The sequence below is a fragment of the Panthera pardus genome, unplaced genomic scaffold (genome assembly GCF_024362965.1).
Source record: "Panthera pardus isolate Hobbes unplaced genomic scaffold, ASM2436296v1 HiC_scaffold_19, whole genome shotgun sequence".
NCBI lineage: Eukaryota > Metazoa > Chordata > Mammalia > Carnivora > Felidae > Panthera > Panthera pardus.
In genome coordinates this window covers 25,719,597-25,739,902 of record NW_026526754.1, presented here as the reverse complement: position 1 = coordinate 25,739,902, position 20,306 = coordinate 25,719,597, and the positions used below count along the sequence as shown (strand labels likewise).

Genomic DNA, 20,306 nt, shown 5'->3' with positions numbered 1-20,306 from the left:
TCCTCGGGGCACTTGTTTATTTTCGTAAACCATAGGCGTCTACTGTGCTAGGGTTTCTGTGTCGGTAGTAGGGGCCCCATTCAGCCTGCTCCTGAATGGTTCTCTGCTCTTCACTTCCGATGGAACCGTAGCTGGTTAGAGTCTCTTGTGAGGCTTTAGTGATGATGATCTGTGGAATGACAGCTTTCTTCTTGCTCGAGTTTACCTTTACATCAGGTTTCTCTAGAAGGAAGAAAACATCCAGGTATTTAACATCTCTGTGGAAAAGCCCTTCTAGAAGGCAGAGAATGTCTGTGTTAGGGCCAGAGCAAAAGAATTAGATGTGTGGTTCAGGAAAAGAAGTGGTCAGGGTCAAAAGCAGTCAGAACATGTTACAGAGCTTTCATGGATTGACAGCTCAGCCAGGAGGGTGGTGAGTACTCGACGCCCTCTTTCAAGGAAGGAAAAGGGAGACACGCTTCCACCATCCACCGTGGAGAGTCTGAGCTGCTGGCTGGCTCGTGTGACAGACCTGGAAGGAGAGAATGGAGAAAGAAGACAAAAGGCAGAGTCTGTCCCAGAGGTGAAGGCTCAGATACGCAGTTTCCCCTGCACAGAACCTTATCAGTCAGAACGCTGAAGAATCAGCATTTCTGACGTCGGCCACGGCATTCTCTTAAACTTAAGCTTCCAAGGGTTGCACAGAGCTTGCGAAATGCCGAGGTTGTCTTACGTTACACAAGACGAAAGCAGAAGTGCTTTCTTGCCTCCAGGGTTGTGTCTCCCAGCCCCCTCCCTGGGGTTACAGGTTTGAGGCACTACGGAGAGGTCTCTTTCTGTGTGTGTACCCAATAGAGCAGGGAGAGTTACAATAATCGCACTGCCGCAGAATTGTTACAAAACGCTATTGCACTGGTTCCATTGCTTTGTCCCCCGCTTAAAATACCTCACGAACCCAGCTACGGGCAGGGGCAGGTGGATAGTTGCTCGTTCTGTGTCAGCCATCATTCTGAGCCCAGAGTAATGACGACGGTGACTACCAGCTCACAGCAGTTTCTGAAGTAGGTCCTCTTAGCAGCTGTGTTTTACAGGTGAAGGGACTGAGGCACAGAGAGGTCATGTGCTCAAGGCTGACGGTACAGGGAGATGCTGGGGCCCCGAGCTCCCTCCTTCTTCATCACCGCATCCACAGCTCCGATGGTTTTAACTACCAGTGAAGGACCCATGGCCTGCACCAGGCACTGAGAGTGTCCTTTTTATTTTTATCATAAGTAAAAAAACTGCATTTCATCATATCTTGCATTTAAGTTGGGGAGTTCATGTTTTTTATATTAATACACACTTTTTGCGTATTCAGACTAAGAGGTGATGACTGTGCGATTTAAAAACTGCATATGGAATGATGTGCACGCACTGTTTGATGCTTTTAGGGTCACATTATGGAAGGGGGAGTCCGGCAGCTGCTCGCAGGGCTTGGCTGAGCCCCATGTTTGCAGATACAGGGGTGGCCTCTTCCACGGCAGCCTGTGTCCCGCTGTCTGGGGCCCATCCATTACACAACCAGCTCCCTTGAATGAACATAACTTGGGTTATTGGCAGTTTGTATCTTTTTCAAGTGATGCTGCCATGAACATTCTTTCATTTATGTACTTGCACATTTGTGAGGGTGTATCTACTGGCTAATTTACTGGAGTGAAGATTTTGGTAAGTATTGTCCAGTTGTTTTTTGTAAAGATTACGTCAATATATATTTCCACTAAGACTCTATAAACGGGACATGTCTCCATCCCCTCCCCTCATCCTTGCCAATTTGCTAAGTCTTTTCCCATTTATATGAAAATGGGAAGTACTGACTTCTGCCCCCCACTGGTCCCAATCACCTTGCCTGAAGCTTCACCTTAGCATGGGGAGGTGAGCGTCTTGCTGCTTATTCACAGGCCGGTGGTGTTTATTTTCCTGTGAATGCTGGTCACGTTCTTTGCTCATTTTGCACTTGGACCTTTTTTGTGTGCAAGAGCTTTTTGTACCTTTAGGAAGTTTGCCATTGGCGCCGGTACCCGTAAACGGTTCAGACACATCAGTCTCTTTCTTCTGGCTCTTAGGGTCTGTCAGAGTGAAAAGGTGCTCCCTCCACCCAACCTACAAAAACCGTCACTGTTTTACTATGTTCAATGTTCTGGTTCCTGTAGAATTGGGGTAAGGACCGAGGCAGCGTCGCTGCTTTCTCAGTGGTCCAGTCAGCGGTCTCTGAACCGCCGAGCGAACTCTCCCATCTTTCCTCCACTCCTTCCACTTGGCGCTTTTATCATGAATTCCGTGATGGTGAGACACGTGTCCACCCTGCTCTCTCCATGGCAACACACTTTCATGTCAGGGCTCAATCCCTCTTGTGCCTCTGCTCTTCCAGTTTCCTGCTAGTTTTACGTTTTTATTATCCTAGGTAAACTGTAGAATAATTTGGTCCAGTCCCCAAAAAGAACTGTGGTGTTCTGATTGGGGTCACTGATTTTATAGACTAAGGGAGACTTAACATCTTTACATTATTGAGGTTCTCTAATTCAGAACAAGAGTTCTTTAGAGTTTTAAAACGTTTTCATGTAGGAACACGAATCTTTTTTAGGACTCTTGATACATATTACCTGTACTAGTTTTCAATTACTGTCTAACAAATTACCACAAATTTAGTGGCTGGCTTAAAACAGTACCTGTATTTGTCATCCCCAATTCTGTTGGTCGTAAGTCCAGGCTACGATCCAGCTGTCAGCCAGACTGCATCTTCTCGCGGGCCTGGGGCCTTCCGAACTCATTCAGGCTGCTGGGTAGAGGTTCATTCTTTATGGGTGAGGGACTGACGTCCCTGCTTTCTTGCTGGCCGTTGGTAGAGGTTGCTCACAGCTCCTCTCACAATGTGGCAGCTTAAACAAATTTCTTTTGAGATATGATTGACACGGTAGCTTCCTTCTTCACAGCCACCTGACACTGACTTTTTAAAAAAAGGCTTCTCTAGTTAGGTCGGGCTGACCCAGGATAAACTCCGTTTTAAGTCAAAACCAATGGATTACTACCGGGATCCCAGGAGTAACACCCATCTTCTTCACAGGTCCCGCCCACATTCAAGGGGCAGTTATTATACAGGTGTTGTTCCCGGCAGACAGGGATCTTGGGGCCTGAGAATCCCGCCTACCACATTACCAAGTTGTCTTCAGGAAAATCGGTATTTCCATCAACAATGTGTCAGAGCACTTGATCTGTTGTGTGTTATTCTTTGACCTCTCATATGTTGCAAATATCTTTTGACCTTACCATTTGTTTTACGTTTGTTTATAGAGGATTTGGGGAGATGTTTTACTTTTTAACATAGTCAGATTCTTCAGTTATCTCTTTGTAATGTCTTTGTTTTGACTCTTAGAAAGATGATCCCCACTGAGGACTCGTATTAAAATGTACCTATTTTTGTAGTCATTTCTGTTCTTTGTTTTAAAGTTTATTTTGAGAGAGACAGCACAAGTAGGGGATGGGCAGAGGGAGAGAGAGAGAATCCCAAGCAGACTCTGTGCTGGCAGCACAGAGCCCAAAGCGGGGCTCGAACCCACAAAGCCGTGAGATCATGACCTGAGCCGATACCAAGAACCGGTTGCCTAATGACTGGGGCCCCAAGGCGCCCCTGTAGTCACTTCTTATATTCACTTTCCCCTGGCTGGAATTTATCTGAGCACATAGCAGAAGTTAAAATTCAACATGAGCTTTCCCTTAAAATGGTAAGCAATTCTAGCATAATTTATTGTATAATTCTTCCTTTGCCACTTACTTTTGGTGCTAATTTTATACACACACACTCATAGTAAGGTCTTTTTTTTTTTTTTTTTAATGTTTATTTTTTGAGACAGAGAGAGACAGAGACAGGGCATGAGCAGGGGAGGGGCAGAGAGAGGGAGACACAGGATGTGAAGCAGGCTGCAGGCTCCGAGCTGTCAGCACAGAGCCTGACGCAGGGCCTGAACTCACAAACTGAGACACTGTGACCCGAGCCGAAGTCGGATGCTCAACTGATGGAGCCTCCCCAGGCACCCCAGTAAGGTCTTATTCTTGTCCCATATTTTGTTTCATTGATCTATTATATCGGAATTATATTATTTTAATTATTACAAATTTTGATGTATTTTTTTAAGATTTTATTTTAGTTTATTAAAATGATTTTTCATGTCTATTTTTGAGAGAGGCAGAGCGAGAGGGAGACACAGAATCCAAAGCAGGCTCCAGGCTCTGAGCTGCCAGCACAGAGCCTGACCCGGGGCTCGAACTCACGAACCTCGAGATCATGACGTGAGCCGAAGTTGGACGCTCAACCAGCTGAGCCACCCAGGTGCCCCTTAGATTTTATTTTTAAGTAATCTCTACACCCAATGTGGGGTTCGAAGTCACAACCCCAAGATCAAGAGTCACATGCTCTACAGACTGAGCCAGCCAGATGCCCCAATTTTGATACATTCTTAAACTTACAATTTTGAAGTTATAAACTCACAGAAAGTACAGATAAGTCCCATATACCTTTCACCCAGTTTCCTCCAATGGTAACATCTTACATAATTACAGTACAATGGCAACACCAAGATGTTGATTTTGGCACAGTTTGTGTTCTGTGCCATTTTATCACATGTAACCAGCACTAAGATCAAGATCACTAAGATCCAGATACACCACAAAGACCTCCTCTTTGCTATACCTCTATAGCCACACCTTTCTCCCCTCCCCCCAACCTTCCCGCCCTCCTGCCATCCCTAACAGACTCTGGCAACCACTGGTCTATTCTCACATTTCTATAATTTTGTCATTTGGAGATTATATAAATGGGAGTCCTACAGCATGTGATCTTTTGAAATTGGCTTTTTTTCATTCAGGATATTTGAAATAGCTGACTTATTGCAAATAGGCACACTCTACCTTCAAAAAATTATGGACATATTCAGACACACATGAAAACGATAGTATAACGATACCCATATATGCATCACCCAGATTCAATGTTTCGTCCTTTTTTTTGTCTATCTTCCTCAGTGTTTTTCCTGAGTACTGTCAAGCAAATCTCAGATGTATAATTTTACCCATAGTTAATGCAATATGTTTATCAAATAGGGATTATTTTTAGCATAAGCACAATAACCTTGTCACATCTAAGAAAACCATTATTAATACCTAATACTCAATTTGGTTATCTCAAGAATGACTTAGCCCAGGCCCACGCTGTATTTGGTTCCTAGGTCCCTCAAGTGTCCTTGCACAGTCCCCTCTGCTATGGACTGAATGTTTGGGTCCCCCCAGAAGTCAGGAAGTCGAGTGTGAAAGGCCTAATCCGCAGCGGGATGAAATGTGGAGGTGGGGCTTTGGGGAAGTGATTAGGGTTGAGATCATGAGGGTAGAGCCCCCACGATGGGATCGGTGCCCTTACAGGAGGAGGAGGAGGAGACCACAACCCTCTCTCCCCAGCCATGTGAAGACACAGCAATCTGGGGCATCTGGGTGGTTCAGTCATTTAAGCATCCAACTTCACCTCAGGTCCTGATCTCAGGGTTTCTGGGTTGAGCCTGGCATAGGGCTCTGTGCTGACAGCTCAGGGCCTGGAGCCTGCTTAGGATTCTGTGTCTCCCTCTCTCTCTCTGCCCCCCCCCCCCCCCCCACTTGTGCTCTGTCTCTTTCTCTTAAAAATAATAAAATGTTGAAAAAAAAAGTCTTTACAGGCACAATGTATCTGTTTATCCCCCTTGCAAAAAAAAAAAAAAAAGACGATGACACAGCAATTTGATGGCTGTTTGCAGGCCAAGGAGGGGTCCTCACAGGAATCGAATCAGATTGTTGGGACGACTCAGCCTCTAGAATTAGGACGAATAAATGTCTGTTGTTGAAGCTACACAGTCTATGGCATTTGTTACAGCAGCCAGAGTAGACCTTTTTTCCATGTCATTTATTTGCAGAAAAAATCGGGGTCATTTTTCTTCCACTAGAATTTCCAGCATTTTGGAGCTGGCCGATGGCACATTTTTGTGGCGTGTTAATGTGTGGTATAACGTGTGTATGTGGGTTTCGTAACGCAAAAGTTGTAAGTATCTACAGAAGTAGCAAGACAACGAACCCATCCCACAGCTGCCACAAGGTCAAGCGCAAGGTCAGGACTCCACCTCCGCCCCAGCGGCTGACCCCTCCATTCCAGTTACCGCTGCTACATGACAACTTTCCCAACCCGTAGCAGCTTGAGACAACCGTTTTATTTTCTCACAAACTTTAAGGGTCGGGAATTCAGGACAGGTTTGACCGGGCAGCTATCGCTTATGGTCCCCAGGTGGCTACAGGTGGATGCTGTCTGGGGCTGTGGTCTCCGAAGGCTCCGCTGGGCTGGACGTGCAAGACGGCGGCTCCCAGGGCTGGTCACTGATGCCACTGCTACGTGGTGTCTGGTGGCTCGGCCGGGGAGACCCACAGGCGGGGGGGGGGGGGGGGGGGGGGGGGGGGGGGGGGGGGCCAGAATCACCTGAAGGTTTGTCAGTCCCAAGTCTGGCCCTTAGGCTGGAAGGGCTTAGAGACCAGGGCTGCGAGGCCTCCCCAGGGGGCTGGGCTCCTTCCCGGCGGGGTGTGGCGGCTCAGGGTTCCAGGCGCCGGCCTGCGTTCCCGAGAGCAAGGCGGGCGGCATCGCTTTCCCCGCCCAGCCTCACAAACCACTTTTCTCCACCTTCTATTGGTTACAAGAGAATGTCAAGCTGGCAGAGATTTAAGGAGAGGCTACAGGCCCCGCCCAGGTGGGAGGGGCATCGAGGTCACACGGCAGAACCGGAGGCAGAGCAGGGGCTGCGGCTGCCTTTGGAAAGTGTCCTCAGCCGCACCGCACTCTTTCCACTTCGCAGCAAATCTCAGACACCGTCTCCGTCAGTCACATCGATTTATACCTGAGTACTTTGGGTGCAGCTCTAAGAGACAAGGACTGGTGTGTATTCCATGCGCTTTGAAGCATAATTCACACAAGATAAAATGCCCAGTCCTTAACTGCACAGCTGGATTCGTTTTCACAATTGTATGCACCTGTGTAATCACCCCCACGAGAGGCAGAACTTTCTACCACCATGCAGCGTCCCCACAGGCTCCCTTCCAGTCAGCTAGCCTCTCCCTCCCTCATTCCTACCCCAGAAAGAACTTTCTGGTTTTTATCCCATAGTAGTAAGACCTACTTTTATTATTTGATACACAGCATTTTCGACTTCGTTAGGACTCTCCATTGCTCTTCGGCTTTTGTAGTATTTAGGTTAGTTGAAGGAAACTTGGACTCCCAAGGCCCTACTTTTTTCCAATCTAATAGGGAAATTCTTCAGCTTTACGGCACACATGTGAGAGAGAAGCTGCTCATGCCCTAGTTTAGATGTTCCCACCTGGCAGACCAGGTGTCTGCAGTTCTGATCGCCCGATCCTGCTCTCTGCAAGGTGACCAAGACCCGCTGCGTCCGCCTTATTGAACGCAGCCTTTTCTGGGTTTACTTGATCTCTCTGCAACATTTAATGCTGTTGGCCAAATTACCTTCTTTCTTTTCTAACAGCTTTGTTGCGGTATAATTTACATACCGTAAAATTCACCTGTTTGAGGCATACCATTCAGTGATTTTTAGTAAACTTTCAGTGTTGGTCACCCATCGTTCCAGTTTTGAGAACATTTCTGTCACCTTCAAAAGGCCCCTTGTCCCATTTATGGCTGATCCCTGCTCCCACCCTTAGTGCGGGCTTCCCTTTATATAAATTTGCCTTTCCTGGACACTTCACATAAATAGAATAACGATACGTGTGGTCTCTTACATTTGGCCTCTTTCAGTGGACCATCAGGATTTGGGGACTCCCTCACGGGCACGATGTCAGTAGCTTGCTCCCCGTCACTGCTGAGATGCCGCCTTAGATGGAGAAACCACACTCTTCGCCTTCTCTCTTGAAACCCCACCTTCACTCTCGCTCTCTGACCTTGCCCCTCTGTATCCAGCGTCTCTCTACCCTCTGAAGTGAGGGTGTGACAGACACTAGGTGCCTCTCCAGCCGACACCCACCTGCCCACCCCTGCCTGTACTGGCAGAAGTCCAGCCCCAGAACTTTCACATCTGAGCCTGTCCTGGCGATGCTGGGCCGGTGAGACCCTCCAAGGGCAGGTTCTTGCACCGAGAACGGCCCCTCGTGAACGAGACAGCAGTCCAGGCTGCACGTGACACCGAGGGCCATCCAGCTCTCTGACGACACCGAGGGTGGCAAAAGCGTAGACCCGAACGGTCCTTGATGCCATGGGATGCTGCTGAGCAAGCGCCCTCTTGTGACCCTTCATTTGGGAGGTGTTGAACCCCTCGGCAGTACAGCCACATCTTGTTAGCTGCTCTGTGACCTGCAGCCAGAAGGCCCCTGACCGACCGGCAGCGCTCTTCAAACGTCCTCCCCGGGACGCTGGCCCTTCCTGCAGTCTTCCACTCCGGCAAGGGTTCATGCAGCAGGATCCGGAGTCCGGGCCTCGCTCCCAAGCCCAGCACCCTCGTGTCAAACGGCTTCCTGCCCTTGACCTCCCAGGTGCCTCAGTCGGAGCCCACCCGCGCTCACCAGGCCAGCATCGTCTGACCTACCGACCATTCGTTCCTAGGTCAGTGATGCCCCACGTCCCCTCCGACAGCAGGGTCTGCGGGTCCTACCCCCCGCATCCGTTCAGAACTCCTACTGCCAACGCCTCATCAGTTCCTACTCCGTCGCTGCCACGGGCCTATGACAGGTCCCCTCACTGCCCCCGAGTAGCCTCTGTTCTGGAGAAAGACTTCTCCAAGGCACAAACCCCATCACACCTGCTTTGTTTTAGTTATTTAACAGTTCCGTTTCCATAACGCACATGATAAAATTGATGAAAGGCTTCATATTCTGGCTGCTTCTGTGGCCTCATCCCCCACCCACCCCCACCTGCAAAGGTCTGGCCACGCTGGGCTGCCAACAAAGTGAATACATTTACCAAACCGATCTCTGTCCCACCAACGTCCTAGTTCCTCTGATCCCTGTGCCCCGGGCTGAGTTCCCACATCCCTTCTTACAGGACTCCCAGGTCCTGTTCCAGTCTGCGGAATGTCGAGGGAGCAACAGTCCTGCCCAAAGACACTCGGCCCTCGGCAACGGTGGGTCTGCCTTGCAGCCAGACGCTGCGAAGTCCCTCTGGACTCTGCTATGCATCTACCACCCGGAAAGTTACCCAAACCTTTATCCACCTGCTGTTTCCCGCCGACAATTCTGGATATTTACCTCCTACATAAAGGTCCTAAAACCCTTCCCTCACTAGGGCATGCCCCCTGCCACTGGTATCCCACCACTCAGGCTCCTTTCTACACCACCCCCACATTCCCCGGCCTCAGGTTCTGTCCCCTCCTGGGCGTGACTTACCTTCGACTTCAGATGAAGCCCACTGTCGCTTGGCTGCCCCTCTCTTTCCATGGAGGCTCTCTGCAGGCTTAGCGTCCGGAGGCTTCTCAGACTCTTGAGAATGCCTGCCCGTCGGCCTTTCCCTGGCCTTGGGAACTGAATAGACGCGCCCCTTTTGCTCCTCACCTGAAACACACGGACCATTAGTCCTACAGTTTACTGGATCCCAGTCCTTCAGTTGGCTGCTTTGGCCCGCAATGAAACAAGGAAGCTCGCAAGCCTTGGGTCCCTCCGTCTCTCTGAACGTGGGTGTTTCCGTGGGTGAAAAGACTCCCGAGGCACAGTCGTCAGGGAGGACTCAGGCGCCTCACTCGGGAGTGAGGAGCGGGGGCGGGTGGGGCGCCCAGCACCCCCAGCCCCCGGCGTGGGCGGACCCCGCCGAGCGCCCCTGTCGCCCCGCCAGCCCTGCGCGAACCGCGGCCGCGGGGCCTATGAGACGACGGGCCGACGGCCCTTTACCTTTCCTAGGTTTGTGTTTGCTTTTGGAAAGTCCCATAGGTGAGCCCACCGCTCCCCGCCGCAGCCCCGCACTCCGTACCTCTGCCGGCGCGCCGCGGGAGTGACTCACAGAAGCTTACCCGGCCGACCTGGCGCGGGTCTCCACGGCAACGGCCCGCCCCGCCCCGCCCGCGGGACTTGCGTCGTGGTCTCGCGAGAGCTGCCGGTCGCCGGAAGTGGGCGGTGACCCCGGAAGTTCCCGCGCGACGGAGCTGTTTGGTGCGATCCACTGGGCCCCGGGGTTCCCGTCAGTCGGTTCCTGCGAGGGCTGCCCCTGCCGGACCTGCCATGGACGGTAAGAGACCCCGCCCACCGGGGGAGGGCGGGGCTCAGCCGGGCTCCCCCAGGCCTCAGTCTCCGACAGCGATCTCCGATCCCTGGGCCTAGACCCCAGACCCCGCTACCCGACCAGGGACTTGGATCTCCGGCCCTGGACCCCGATCCTCGATCCCCGGAGCTTCAAGCCCAGAACCCGATAAGGATCCTCGACCCCACACCCTGCCCCCTTGCCCCCCTGCCCCCAGACTCCTCAGCGTCCGCCTCCCAACCCCCCAGCTCCTATACCGGCTAGGGACATCGGCCTCCTTGGGGTCCTGGGATGTCAGGTCAGAGGGCACCAGAAAAGGAGACAGTTGCACCACTGCCCCCAAAACACCACTAAGAAAAATAGGAAGAGCTCAGGCAAAAAGCACTTACTGTGGGCCAGGCACGGTTGTGCATGTGGCCTACTGCATAACAGCTCTTGAGATAGGAACTTATGCCCCAATCCTGCAGATGGGGAAACAGAGGTAGTCATCTAGCTCCCTGGTCTTGTCCTCCACTGTCTACAGCACTCACTCCGCCCCGTCCGTGCTCCGGGACACTAAAGAACAGGAAGAATCAGTGGTAAAGTGAGGTACATACATTTGCTAGAACGTTTAGGGGCTGGTGTGATAGGTTTCAAAACTCACTGTGTGAAGCGTAAAAAAACTGTACAACCGTTTGTACAGTTTTACAAACGTTTTACAAACGTAAAAAAACTGTGACAACTTGTGTCGTTGTCACAAAGGAAGTTCTACGGCGGTTGCTTCAGCACCACACACCCAGCACTACCATCACCACAAATGTTGGGTTTTGCCCCATAGTTTACCCAGTTCTTGGGGGAACTTTCTTTTGGCCGTTTAGCTTTTTTCCTGGGTTAGGTTTTGCCTTAACAGCTGTTTGCTCTCCAGAGCCGGTTCCTGCTCCTCACATGTGAAGAGAAGGAGGCAGGGAGCCAGGGTCACACCGTAAGGTAGAGAGTTGGAGAGCCTGCCAGAAGTGTCCCTTAGCTCTGGTTTACAGATTCACAGGCGGCTTTGGCCTTGACCAGGGCCCGCACCGATAGGTGGTGGATGCACGTGGCTACCTGAAACCCCACTGGGTTCTCAGCGGGGGGCGGGGGGTGCTTGATTTGCATTCGTGAACACTCAACACCCTCCTGGTTGCAGGATTTCCTTCCTGCATTCTGGGCTAGTGCAGCAAACCCTTTCAGACATCATTCTCCGAATCTAGAAATTGAATAAATAGAGAGAGTTTCCACGTGAATCTGGATCTGTCTGGTCCTTGAGTTTGGGTGTGTGAGTAGCAAGAGTGAGCTGTCAGTACTCCCACGTCTCTTTGGTTCCTCTGTGTCGGGAGGGAGGCTCCTGAGCCTGAGTTGATGGCCCAGGCATGCCAGCTGCCATGGAGGGGGGTCTCTGTAGGTCAGCTCTCTGATAGCATAAGAGTCCTCATTCTACTTTTTTTATCCATTTACTTTTGGGGAAAAAGTGTCTATAAAATATCCTCCAGTACCGAGTTTTATTAGATTGGGAAAGAATCCCAAAGGTCTTTGTAAAGTTGCGTTAATTATAAACGACTCCTTGGGTTTTCACTGAGGGCCACGTGCTGCGTCCATGACCTCATTGGCCTGCACACTGATCCTTGAGGCCAGCCGGTGCCATCCTGGTGTTCTCTGGAAGGAGTCACAGGTTAGGGAAACTGTGTTTGCCCAAGCCCTCTGGCCAGTGGGGGGAACAGAGGTAGCACGCGGTCCAGCTTCTGCCTCCAGTGTGGGCTGGGCTTCCAGCAAGGGCCCATCCATGCCTGCGTCCTGATCCGGCTCTTTGTGTCCAGGAGGGTCTTAGCGGCCCCCTCTGCTTGTTAGAAGTGCCCCCTTGTCTTAGCTGGAATCCTCAGACCATCTCCTTTTTTTGCAGATACCCTGTTCCAGTTGAAGGTATGTACCAAATGACCTCTCACCCCAACCCTGTCCTGGTGGTCGGCAGATGAGGTCAGATGCTGGCAGTCGCAGTCAGAAGCACAGATTTCTGCACGGTGCTCACCCAGACTGGTGACGAAGGGGGGTATCGAATCGGCTCCATGGCACGTTGCTTCTTTCCTTGTCTTGGGCTGAGCAGAAGCAGCTGAGCGGGCGAGTCCGTGAGACAGCGAGCACGTTGAAAAGACACAGCTTGGGTGTTAGGTGCGTCCCTTGATAGGCACGTTAGAACTGTGCTTTCCAATTCTTTAAAATCCTATCGAAGGAGAGCGTTCTAGGCAGCGGAGCCGGCCTCTTGTGACTGGCCCGGGGCAAGCTTCTCCATAACCACCCGTGGTTAGTTGTGACAGACCGGGCAGGAGTGGCGTGCAAAGGTGTTCACAAGTAGCTCGTCTCGCTGGCTCTGCTCTGCAGCCGGGCGGGGGTGGGGGGTGGTGGAGAGCGCCTGGAGGCACCCAGGCACTTTGTTCAGCAAGCTTCCACCTTGTGGACCGTGCTCAGGGCCGCATTTCCGAGTCAGGAAAATCTGGATTTTTCCCTTCAGCAGAGGAGGAGTGTGAGGTGGGCAGACAAAAGAAATCCTTTCCGTAGGACAGACAGACGGCCCCGAGAGGGAGCATCCACCTGCCCTCTGCAGCGGTGAGGGCTTCAGATCTGTGCTGCCCTCCGCCAGCCGCACGGAGCCCTTGGAATGTGGCTAGTTTGAGGAACTGAATTGTTACTTGTACATCATCTTAGGTAACTGGAACTTAAATAGCCATGTGTAGCTAGTGGCTCCTTTGCCGGACGGTGCAGGCTTACCGAGTCAGAAGGAAGCGAGGTCGGGACGCTAAGTGCAGCTGACACTGATGTAAAAGCACCTAAGCAGTGAATGTGAATGGGTGGGCGACCTTCGAGAGCCTGCCCTGCCCTGTGAGCCCAGCACTGTGAGCACAGCCCTCGGGGAGGTGGGTTTTCACAGGTCGGATCGTCTGAGCGAGAGGTGCAGGAGCAGTCAGGAGGGCCCCTGTGATGCTGGGTGTCGCAGGGGCCCCACCTCTGCATGTGCTCCCAGGACTGGCCAGTGGAACACGTGGGCTGGTGCCTCAGAGCGGGTTGGCGGAAGGACAAGGGGCTATATGTAGAAAAAAGGCGGGGCTCCTGGGTGGATCGTGGGGTCGAACGGTTTGCGAGATCAAGCACCGTGTGGGGCTCTGCGCTGACAGCATGGAGCCTGCTGGGGAGTCTCTCTCTGCCCCTCCCCCACTCACGCATGCGCGCCCTCTCGCTCTCAAACTTTAAGAGAAAGAAAGGGAGGAGGGAGGGTTCGGGGGACAGAATTCTCTCGCAAAGAGGGCTATCCTTGGGTATGTGACACTTTTGCAGATTGAGATATATTTCAAGTAGATGTCGGGTTGCCTCAGCTGGGCCCAGTCTGGGATGTTCAGGGACAGAAGTGGCCAGTGGGGAGCCCCCCTGGGCTGAGGCCTGCACGTGGGAGCCCCGTGCTACATCATCCTGCTTCCAGACCGGGCTTCCCAGAGGGGCTGCGGTACTTGGCAGGCGGGGTACCAGGGAGACGCGTTCGCTGCCCAGCGGCCCCTCCCATACACAGTACCGTGTGAGGACAGCACTCTGAGGTGTGTGTCCGCTGGGGATTGTGAATTATTCCCCGGGCTACTTGGGGTAGCTTGAAACACACACTGTCAGGTTTTTTCCGCGGGCGTTGAAAGTCCGTAAGTAGTGGCGATTGTGCGAGTTGCCTTTTTAACTTCCCGCTCCGGGGGAGGCTTTGGGCAGGGTGTTCTGGGAGAGGACCTTGTAGGAAACCCCTTTCGGCCCTCCCTTTCCCCCGAGCCTCAGAGACCCAGGGAGCCCCCTTCGTGCAGCCCTGGGCGGGGAGGACACTGGCGGAATGGGGGCAGGGAGGTGCCGCTGAGGGTGGGGGGCGTGCCGCAGGGCGGGCTCTGTCCGACCTAAGTGTCCTGCTTCCGCTCAGTTCACGGCAAAGCAGCTGGAGAAGCTGGCCAAGAAGGCGGAGAAGGACTCCAAGGCGGAACAGGCCAAAGTGAAGAAGGTGAGGCCGCGTCTGTGGTTGTGCTGGCGCCTTCTTTCCCTGTGGGGGGCGCTCCCCGCGACTCTGGCCGCGGCTGTTCTCACAGGAGCCAGCTCGAGGCCGGCGGGGGCTCCGGTCCGCCCCCCGGCCCCCCGAGAGTGTCCAGAGCCAAAGGACCGTGCTCGCCTTGCCTTTGTCTCTTTGTCCGCGCCTTTTATTCACTTCCAACGTGCTGAACCTGCTTTCGCACAGACCGTGTGGGAGGCGGGCTTCCGGCCACCCCTGCCGTGACGCCTTCCGGCTGTCTTCCTTCCGCACCTGGCGCCTCGGGCCTCAGAACCTGGGCAGCGGTGGGGCAGCCCCTCCGCTGGCGAAGGGCGGGGCTGGCGGTGTCCACGCTGCGGAGGGGAAGGTGGGAGGGGTCCGCCAGCTCTCAGGCAGCAGATCCTGGGGGTGTTGGATTTGGGGGCTCCCAGGGCAGAGGGGAAACTGGACGGCTGGCTCCACTCTGGGTCCTTCGTGTTCCCCCCCGCGGTCGTGCTTGCTTCGGCACCAGCGTGTCCCGCCCTGGTTTCGTGAGAGGGAGCGCGGTGGGAGGAGAGAGGCCGGGCCCGGCTCTCCTGCTCAGCCCTCAGTGCGGGCTGGTCTGGCGCGCGGCCTGGACACCCCAGCTCCCGGATAGGCTTGGGGCCTAGCCTCTCTGCACTTTCACGAAGCCCGCAGGCGGAAGGGGCCGCCCCACGCTAGCGCATCTCGCCCTCGGCAAAGCCAGGACCAGGTCCCTGAGCAGGGCGGGCAGAGTTCGGACAAACAGCCATGTTCTCCCAGCTGGTGCCTCCCCGACTTTCAGGCCCTTCAGCAGAAGAACGTGGAGTGCGCCCGCGTGTATGCCGAGAATGCTATCCGCAAGAAGAATGAAGGCGTGAACTGGCTCCGCATGGCATCCCGCGTGGACGCGGTGGCCTCCAAGGTGCAGACGGCCGTGACCATGAAGGGGGTGAGTGCTCGTGCCTGGGGTCGCCTGCCACAAGGACTGGCCTGTGCCGGCAGGGCCGGGGGGCCTGGCTGGGCCGGGGGAGCCACGCCAGACCCCTTTGGGCGTGGAGTAGGGATCACTCGACACCGTCCGGGCAGCACCAAAGGACAGGACGCGGCGTCCTCAGTCTTCTTCGGTGCCCACGGTCTGGGGACCTGCCAGGAGAGAGCCTTGCAGCCTGTCCTGAACCTGGCTTGGCCGGGCCGGGCCTGGAGTCCTGTGGGCCTTGGGGGGGGGAGGGGGGGACTGTGTGCCTGGGGAGGGTGCAGAGGGCCCATCCTTCCTTCAGTTCTGTCGCCGCCTCACGTTCTCCCGTGCCAGGTGACCAAGAACATGGCGCAGGTGACCAAAGCCCTGGACAGGGCGCTGAGCACCATGGACCTGCAGAAGGTCTCTGCGGTGATGGACAGGTTCGAGCAGCAGGTGCAGAATCTGGACGTGCACACGTCGGTACGTCGCCCGTGGTCTGGGTGTGCGGGGGTGCATCCGGGGGGCGGCCCGTGGTGGGCCACGCGTGTGTTTCCCTAGCGGTGCCCCGTGGCGGGGGGTCGCCTCCAGAGCACCCGAGTCTTGTGGAGGCTGGAGTCGGCACGCGGAGGCCTAGCAGAGGAGAGGGAGGCCCGCGGCTAGGGTGTGGGGGCCTCTCCCAGTGATGGGCCGGAGAGGCTGTGTGCGGACATGTTAGCTCCACACCCAGGGCGCCGAGAGCGCCGGAGAAGGCACCCTAGAGGGAGTGGGGGCGGGAGCCTCGTGCGGGTGGAGGGAGCGGGCAGGAAACGTGGTTGAGACGGGTGGCTGGAAACGGGGCTGCGGCGGTCCTCCCGAGGCCGCAGGGGAGGTTCCTGGGGCCTGCACCCACCTGCCCAGAACGTGACCCCCAGGTAATGGAGGACTCCATGAGCTCGGCCACCACGCTGACCACGCCACAGGAGCAGGTGGACAGTCTCATCGTGCAGATCGCCGAGGAGAACGGCCTGGAGGTCCTGGACCAGCTCAGCCAGCTGCCCGAGGGCGCCTCCGCCGTGGGGGAGAGCTCCGTGCGCAGCCAGGAGGACCAGCTGTCCCGGAGGTGGGCTCGGTGCCCCAGAGGTGCACCCCCGGTCCCTCCTCCATGCTCTTGATGCTGGGGTTGTGGGGGAGGGGCTTGGTGCCCCCGACCTGTGCTCTGATGTGGGGGAAGGGAGGCGCAGCATGGCCTTAGGGGGAGCGCTTGTGCGGTAGACTTTGGCCCAGCGAGTACCGCTCTTTCCAGGAGGCCCCCGCCCCGAGGCCCAGTCCAGGGCCCATCTGATCACCTCTCTCTCCTGCTCCTTGTTCAGTGTCTGTGTTGTGTGTCAGCCATGGTGCTCCCACACCTGTCCACTGATCGCTTGAGGAAAGGAGGTCTCTGCTGTCCCTAACATACCAGATTCTTGACAACGCGTGGCCATTCCCCGAGCCTTCCTCTGCTGCCCCCACGCGGCCATGCAAAGCTGAAGTTGAAAGGAGAGGGTCACGGCTCCATGGATGGGTGCGGGGCCTTTGGCCCCCAGGGTGGGCGTCTTGTCCTTGAGCGCACAGCAGGTCAGAGTGCTTCTGCCCCTCGCCCTCCCTCACAGGAGTTGTGTTGGTTCACAGGTTGGCCGCCTTGAGAAACTAGCCGAGATCCTGCTGCAGGGCCCTGCGTCCCCCGCCTCGACGTGCGGGAAGGGCCGGGGACGAGGGCTACATCTCCCCCCCCCCTCCCCCCCACGCCTCTTGCCTTCCTGCACGCCCTGCAGCGCAGCCCTGACCTCCAGGCCTGGGAATTGTTCCTCTTAGCGTAGACGGTGGCTCTGTGTCCTGGTGGGTGAGTTTGCACAAACTTCTGACTTCTGTGGGTTATTTCTGTGACTCCGGGCTGACCAGCTTGGGGTTCTGCAGGCCTCCCCCTCTCCATCTCCTACCCTCTGAGGAGTTGATGGGGACTGACCAGTGGACACCGTGTGGACCGTGGGGGCCTCTGGACTCCGTGCTGCTGGCAGTCAGCAGGGGTCAGGGCTGCTTCCTGCTTCGGGCCGTGTCCCCACTCGGGGTTTCGGTGTGAGGCTCCAGACTCCCGAGTCCAGGCGGGCCCACCCGGGGGCGGGGGGGGGGGGGGGGCGAGGTGTCTCGTTCCACTGCCGCCTCCGGAGGACCTGGGCCCTGAGAGCCATGTCGTGTGTCCTTCAGGAACTCAGGGTCTGCCCCGAGGCCCCTCCCAGCGGGGAGCAGACGGTCTCATGCTACCGGTCGGGTGCTGCCCCTGCACCGTGCTCTCCTGTACTGTAAATGATAGGTGCCTCCCCGCGACTGGGCTCTCCTCCTGCCCACACCGTCAGACCTGGAAGTCAGAGTGGCTGGCCGGAGCTCGGGGGCTGGGAGAGGTGCCCCCGGCAGGGCCGTGGCAGCCACAGCCAAGCAGCTGGCTGCAGCCCCCTCCTGAAGATTTTCCGTGACGGGCTGCGGTTTCTAGTTTTTTCATTTCCTGAAGTTTACTTTGTTTTCTTGAAGCTTCCTGGGTTTTTTGTTTTTTTTGCCAAAACAGGAGCAGGCGGCAGATGGGGGGTGTTGGTCCAAGCCTCCTTCTTGGCACAGGCTGGGGGGGGTGGGGGGTGGGTACTTCGTGGCTGGTACTGAGCAGGGCCCAGCTCCGCGCTCGACTGACCCCCCGACCAGTCCTCCCCAGATGCCTTCGGCTTCCGGGGCTGCCCTCACACCCACGGCTCTTGTGAACGGAAACGTTGGAGACCCTTACCATGACTGGCTACGTCTGATCTCTTGGGCCTGGTGGCTGTGGGTGTTCTGTGAAGTCCGCTGTGTTGGCCTGGGCACTCGGGACGGTGATGGGAGACCCCAGAGGGAGGGTCAGAGTGCTGGCTTCCCTTCCTCAGTGCCAACCTCGCCTTACTCCCTGGCCGTGGTCTCTCAGGGCGCCCACGTGCAGGGGTGCAGAGAAGGTCCTGAGAGTCCTGCTGCCCAGGGGGTACAGGGCTCCGTGGCTGTGGCTCATCAAAGAGCAGTGGGTGTGTTTGCCCGGTTCCTAAAACACTGTTGTGAGTAAACAAATTGATCCCTGAGAACTTTCTCCAGCTTTGCTTTCCTGGCTTTGGGTCGGGCAGGGGGCCGTAGGTGGGGCCATAGGCGGGACCCTTGGTATGGCTCTCTGGCCCCCATTTAGGAGGCTGAGGAGGGGTACCTAGAGGAGGGCGGGTGGGGTGGTGGGTGAGGTATGCATGTTCTCAGGCTCCGCCCCCACAGATGGAATTAGAACCCGAAGTTTTAAGTTTTTACCATGAAGTGATTCTAAACACACATAAAAGCGGCAGAGCACCCGGTCTGTATACGCTTGTGTTCACCGCGCCCTTCGCGTCCCCTTCCTAGTGAACCACACGTAACCCGCTGTGTCAGGAAACCACCCTGACGGCTGTCTGCTTGCCCTGCCTCCGTCCACCCAACCCGGGACCGTCCCTCCCATCTGTCTCTGGCGCCTGGGTGACACCGAGGCCTGCCGGCCAGCTGTTTTGCAGCCCGGCTTGCCACTTGGGCTGATGGGACATTTTCACACGATGACATTGAGGTCACAGCTGTCGGCGGGAACCCCACAGAAGTGGTATTGTGTCCTCAGTGTCTCACACCAGGTGCACGGTGTCACTGTCCTACTCACCTAGGACAGGTGGTGTGGGCCAGGCATCTCCCCCAGAAAGTCTCATTTGCCTCCTCTGTTGCATATCCTGTCGGAAAAAATCGTAAGCCTGCCAGCATCGCCTGCAAACATCGTCATGCTTTGTCCCAACCTCCGTGTCCCTCCGTGAATCTCCTGGTGACAATATTTGTGGTGATTTCCTATTTGCAGTTCCGTTGAAGAGTTCCTTCCCTCCATTTACTTTTACTTCGTCGTTTATGTCAGCGTGGACCTGTGGGTGTTTGTCCCCTGAGCGCCAGAAACCACCACTTGCTGTCATCAGCCTCCCTCTCCTCGTTTGAAACTTTGACCGCAGAAGCCTGCTGCACACACTCCCATCTTTGCTTGTGTTTGCACAAAGCGCTCAGAATTGCTGGCCACACCTCTGCGAGAAACCCCTCGCTGACCAGAGGCCCCCCGGTGCTTCTGTTCTCGTCCACAGCCACCTTGGAGTGGTTGTGTCCCTCTCCTGTTAGAATCATTACCTTCCGTTGTGGATGCTCCCCATCCTGCCCGGTGTGGATTGGGGTTTTGAACGTGTGAGACGTGACCAAGGCTGACAGCTGGAACTGAATCGTGCCCCTGCCCCTCAGCCTCAGGCTGCCCAGCGGCGTCCCCCACCTCCCACCCCCACACCCGCGCGTATCTGCGGGGCAGTGGGGTCCTTGGAGCTGCTTCTGCACCCTGAGTTTGAGAAGTGCTGATGTGGGCCTTGCCGGGGGATGGGTGGCCCCTGGCGGAAGCCGCTCGCGTCCTGAGGGGTGTCCATGCCGCAGGGTGTGTGCCCCTGCCTACTGCCTCTATGGCAGTTATTAGGGCCCCAAGACATCCCCTGCCCCCCCCCCCCCCCAGTTTTATTTACTCCTCAGGAAAGGGCTTTTGAAATTGGACAGCAGAGCACTCCCCGGGACCAGATATGTTTCTGGTGTGGCACCCGCAGCTGTGGTGCTCTGGAGGGATCCGGGTCATTTCAGGACAAGTAGCGAAGCCTAGGGAGAAAGTACTTCCAGGTTAACAGACTTCGTGTGCCGCCTCCGCAGGCCACCAGGGGGACCCTCCCCACAGTCTCCGCCAGATGAATCCCCTGTGGCCCAGTGGGGGCTTTGGGCAGAATCTGGCCAACTCAGGACAGAGACCCTTCCGGTTTCCTCCTTTAACACTGAATTGATCCTAAGTAATCAGCAAATACCCACAAATGTCCCTTCTGGTCACAGATCTGCCTGGGAATGACAGGGAGGGACCTTCACGGGGGTGGGGGAGACGAGCAGGCACCTGTGGGCTGTCCACCTTCAGGCTGGGAGCTGCAAGGGGCCGTCCACCTGTTTGTGCG

At 55.5% G+C, this 20,306-nt stretch overlaps 2 protein-coding genes across 3 annotated transcripts; one reads left to right on the top strand and one right to left on the bottom strand.

Moving 5' to 3' along the window:
• On the bottom strand, positions 1-10,096 carry SPATA33 (spermatogenesis associated 33). 2 transcript variants are annotated; one of them, XM_019412912.2, is made up of 3 exons: positions 9,904-10,090; positions 9,406-9,570; positions 1-222 (listed from the first exon to the last, which is right to left on the bottom strand). In XM_019412912.2, exons 1-3 carry the CDS (start codon positions 9,938-9,940, stop codon positions 17-19), a joined length of 408 nt encoding a protein of 135 aa, XP_019268457.1. In that variant the 5' UTR covers positions 9,941-10,090; the 3' UTR covers positions 1-16. The 2 variants fall into 2 exon arrangements, with proteins under 2 accessions (XP_019268457.1, XP_019268458.1); XM_019412913.2 differs by lacking the exon at positions 1-222 and adding an exon at positions 229-511 and having other exon boundaries at positions 9,904-10,096.
• A 1-nt stretch (position 10,097) lies between these two features.
• Positions 10,098-18,374, top strand: CHMP1A (charged multivesicular body protein 1A). Its single transcript, XM_019412911.2, has 7 exons — positions 10,098-10,237; positions 12,162-12,181; positions 14,202-14,279; positions 15,109-15,255; positions 15,616-15,744; positions 16,176-16,363; positions 16,912-18,374. The coding sequence occupies exons 1-7, from the start codon at positions 10,231-10,233 to the stop codon at positions 16,931-16,933; spliced, it is 591 nt and encodes a 196-aa protein (XP_019268456.1). The 5' UTR covers positions 10,098-10,230; the 3' UTR covers positions 16,934-18,374.
• Positions 18,375-20,306: the final 1,932 nt, after the last annotated feature.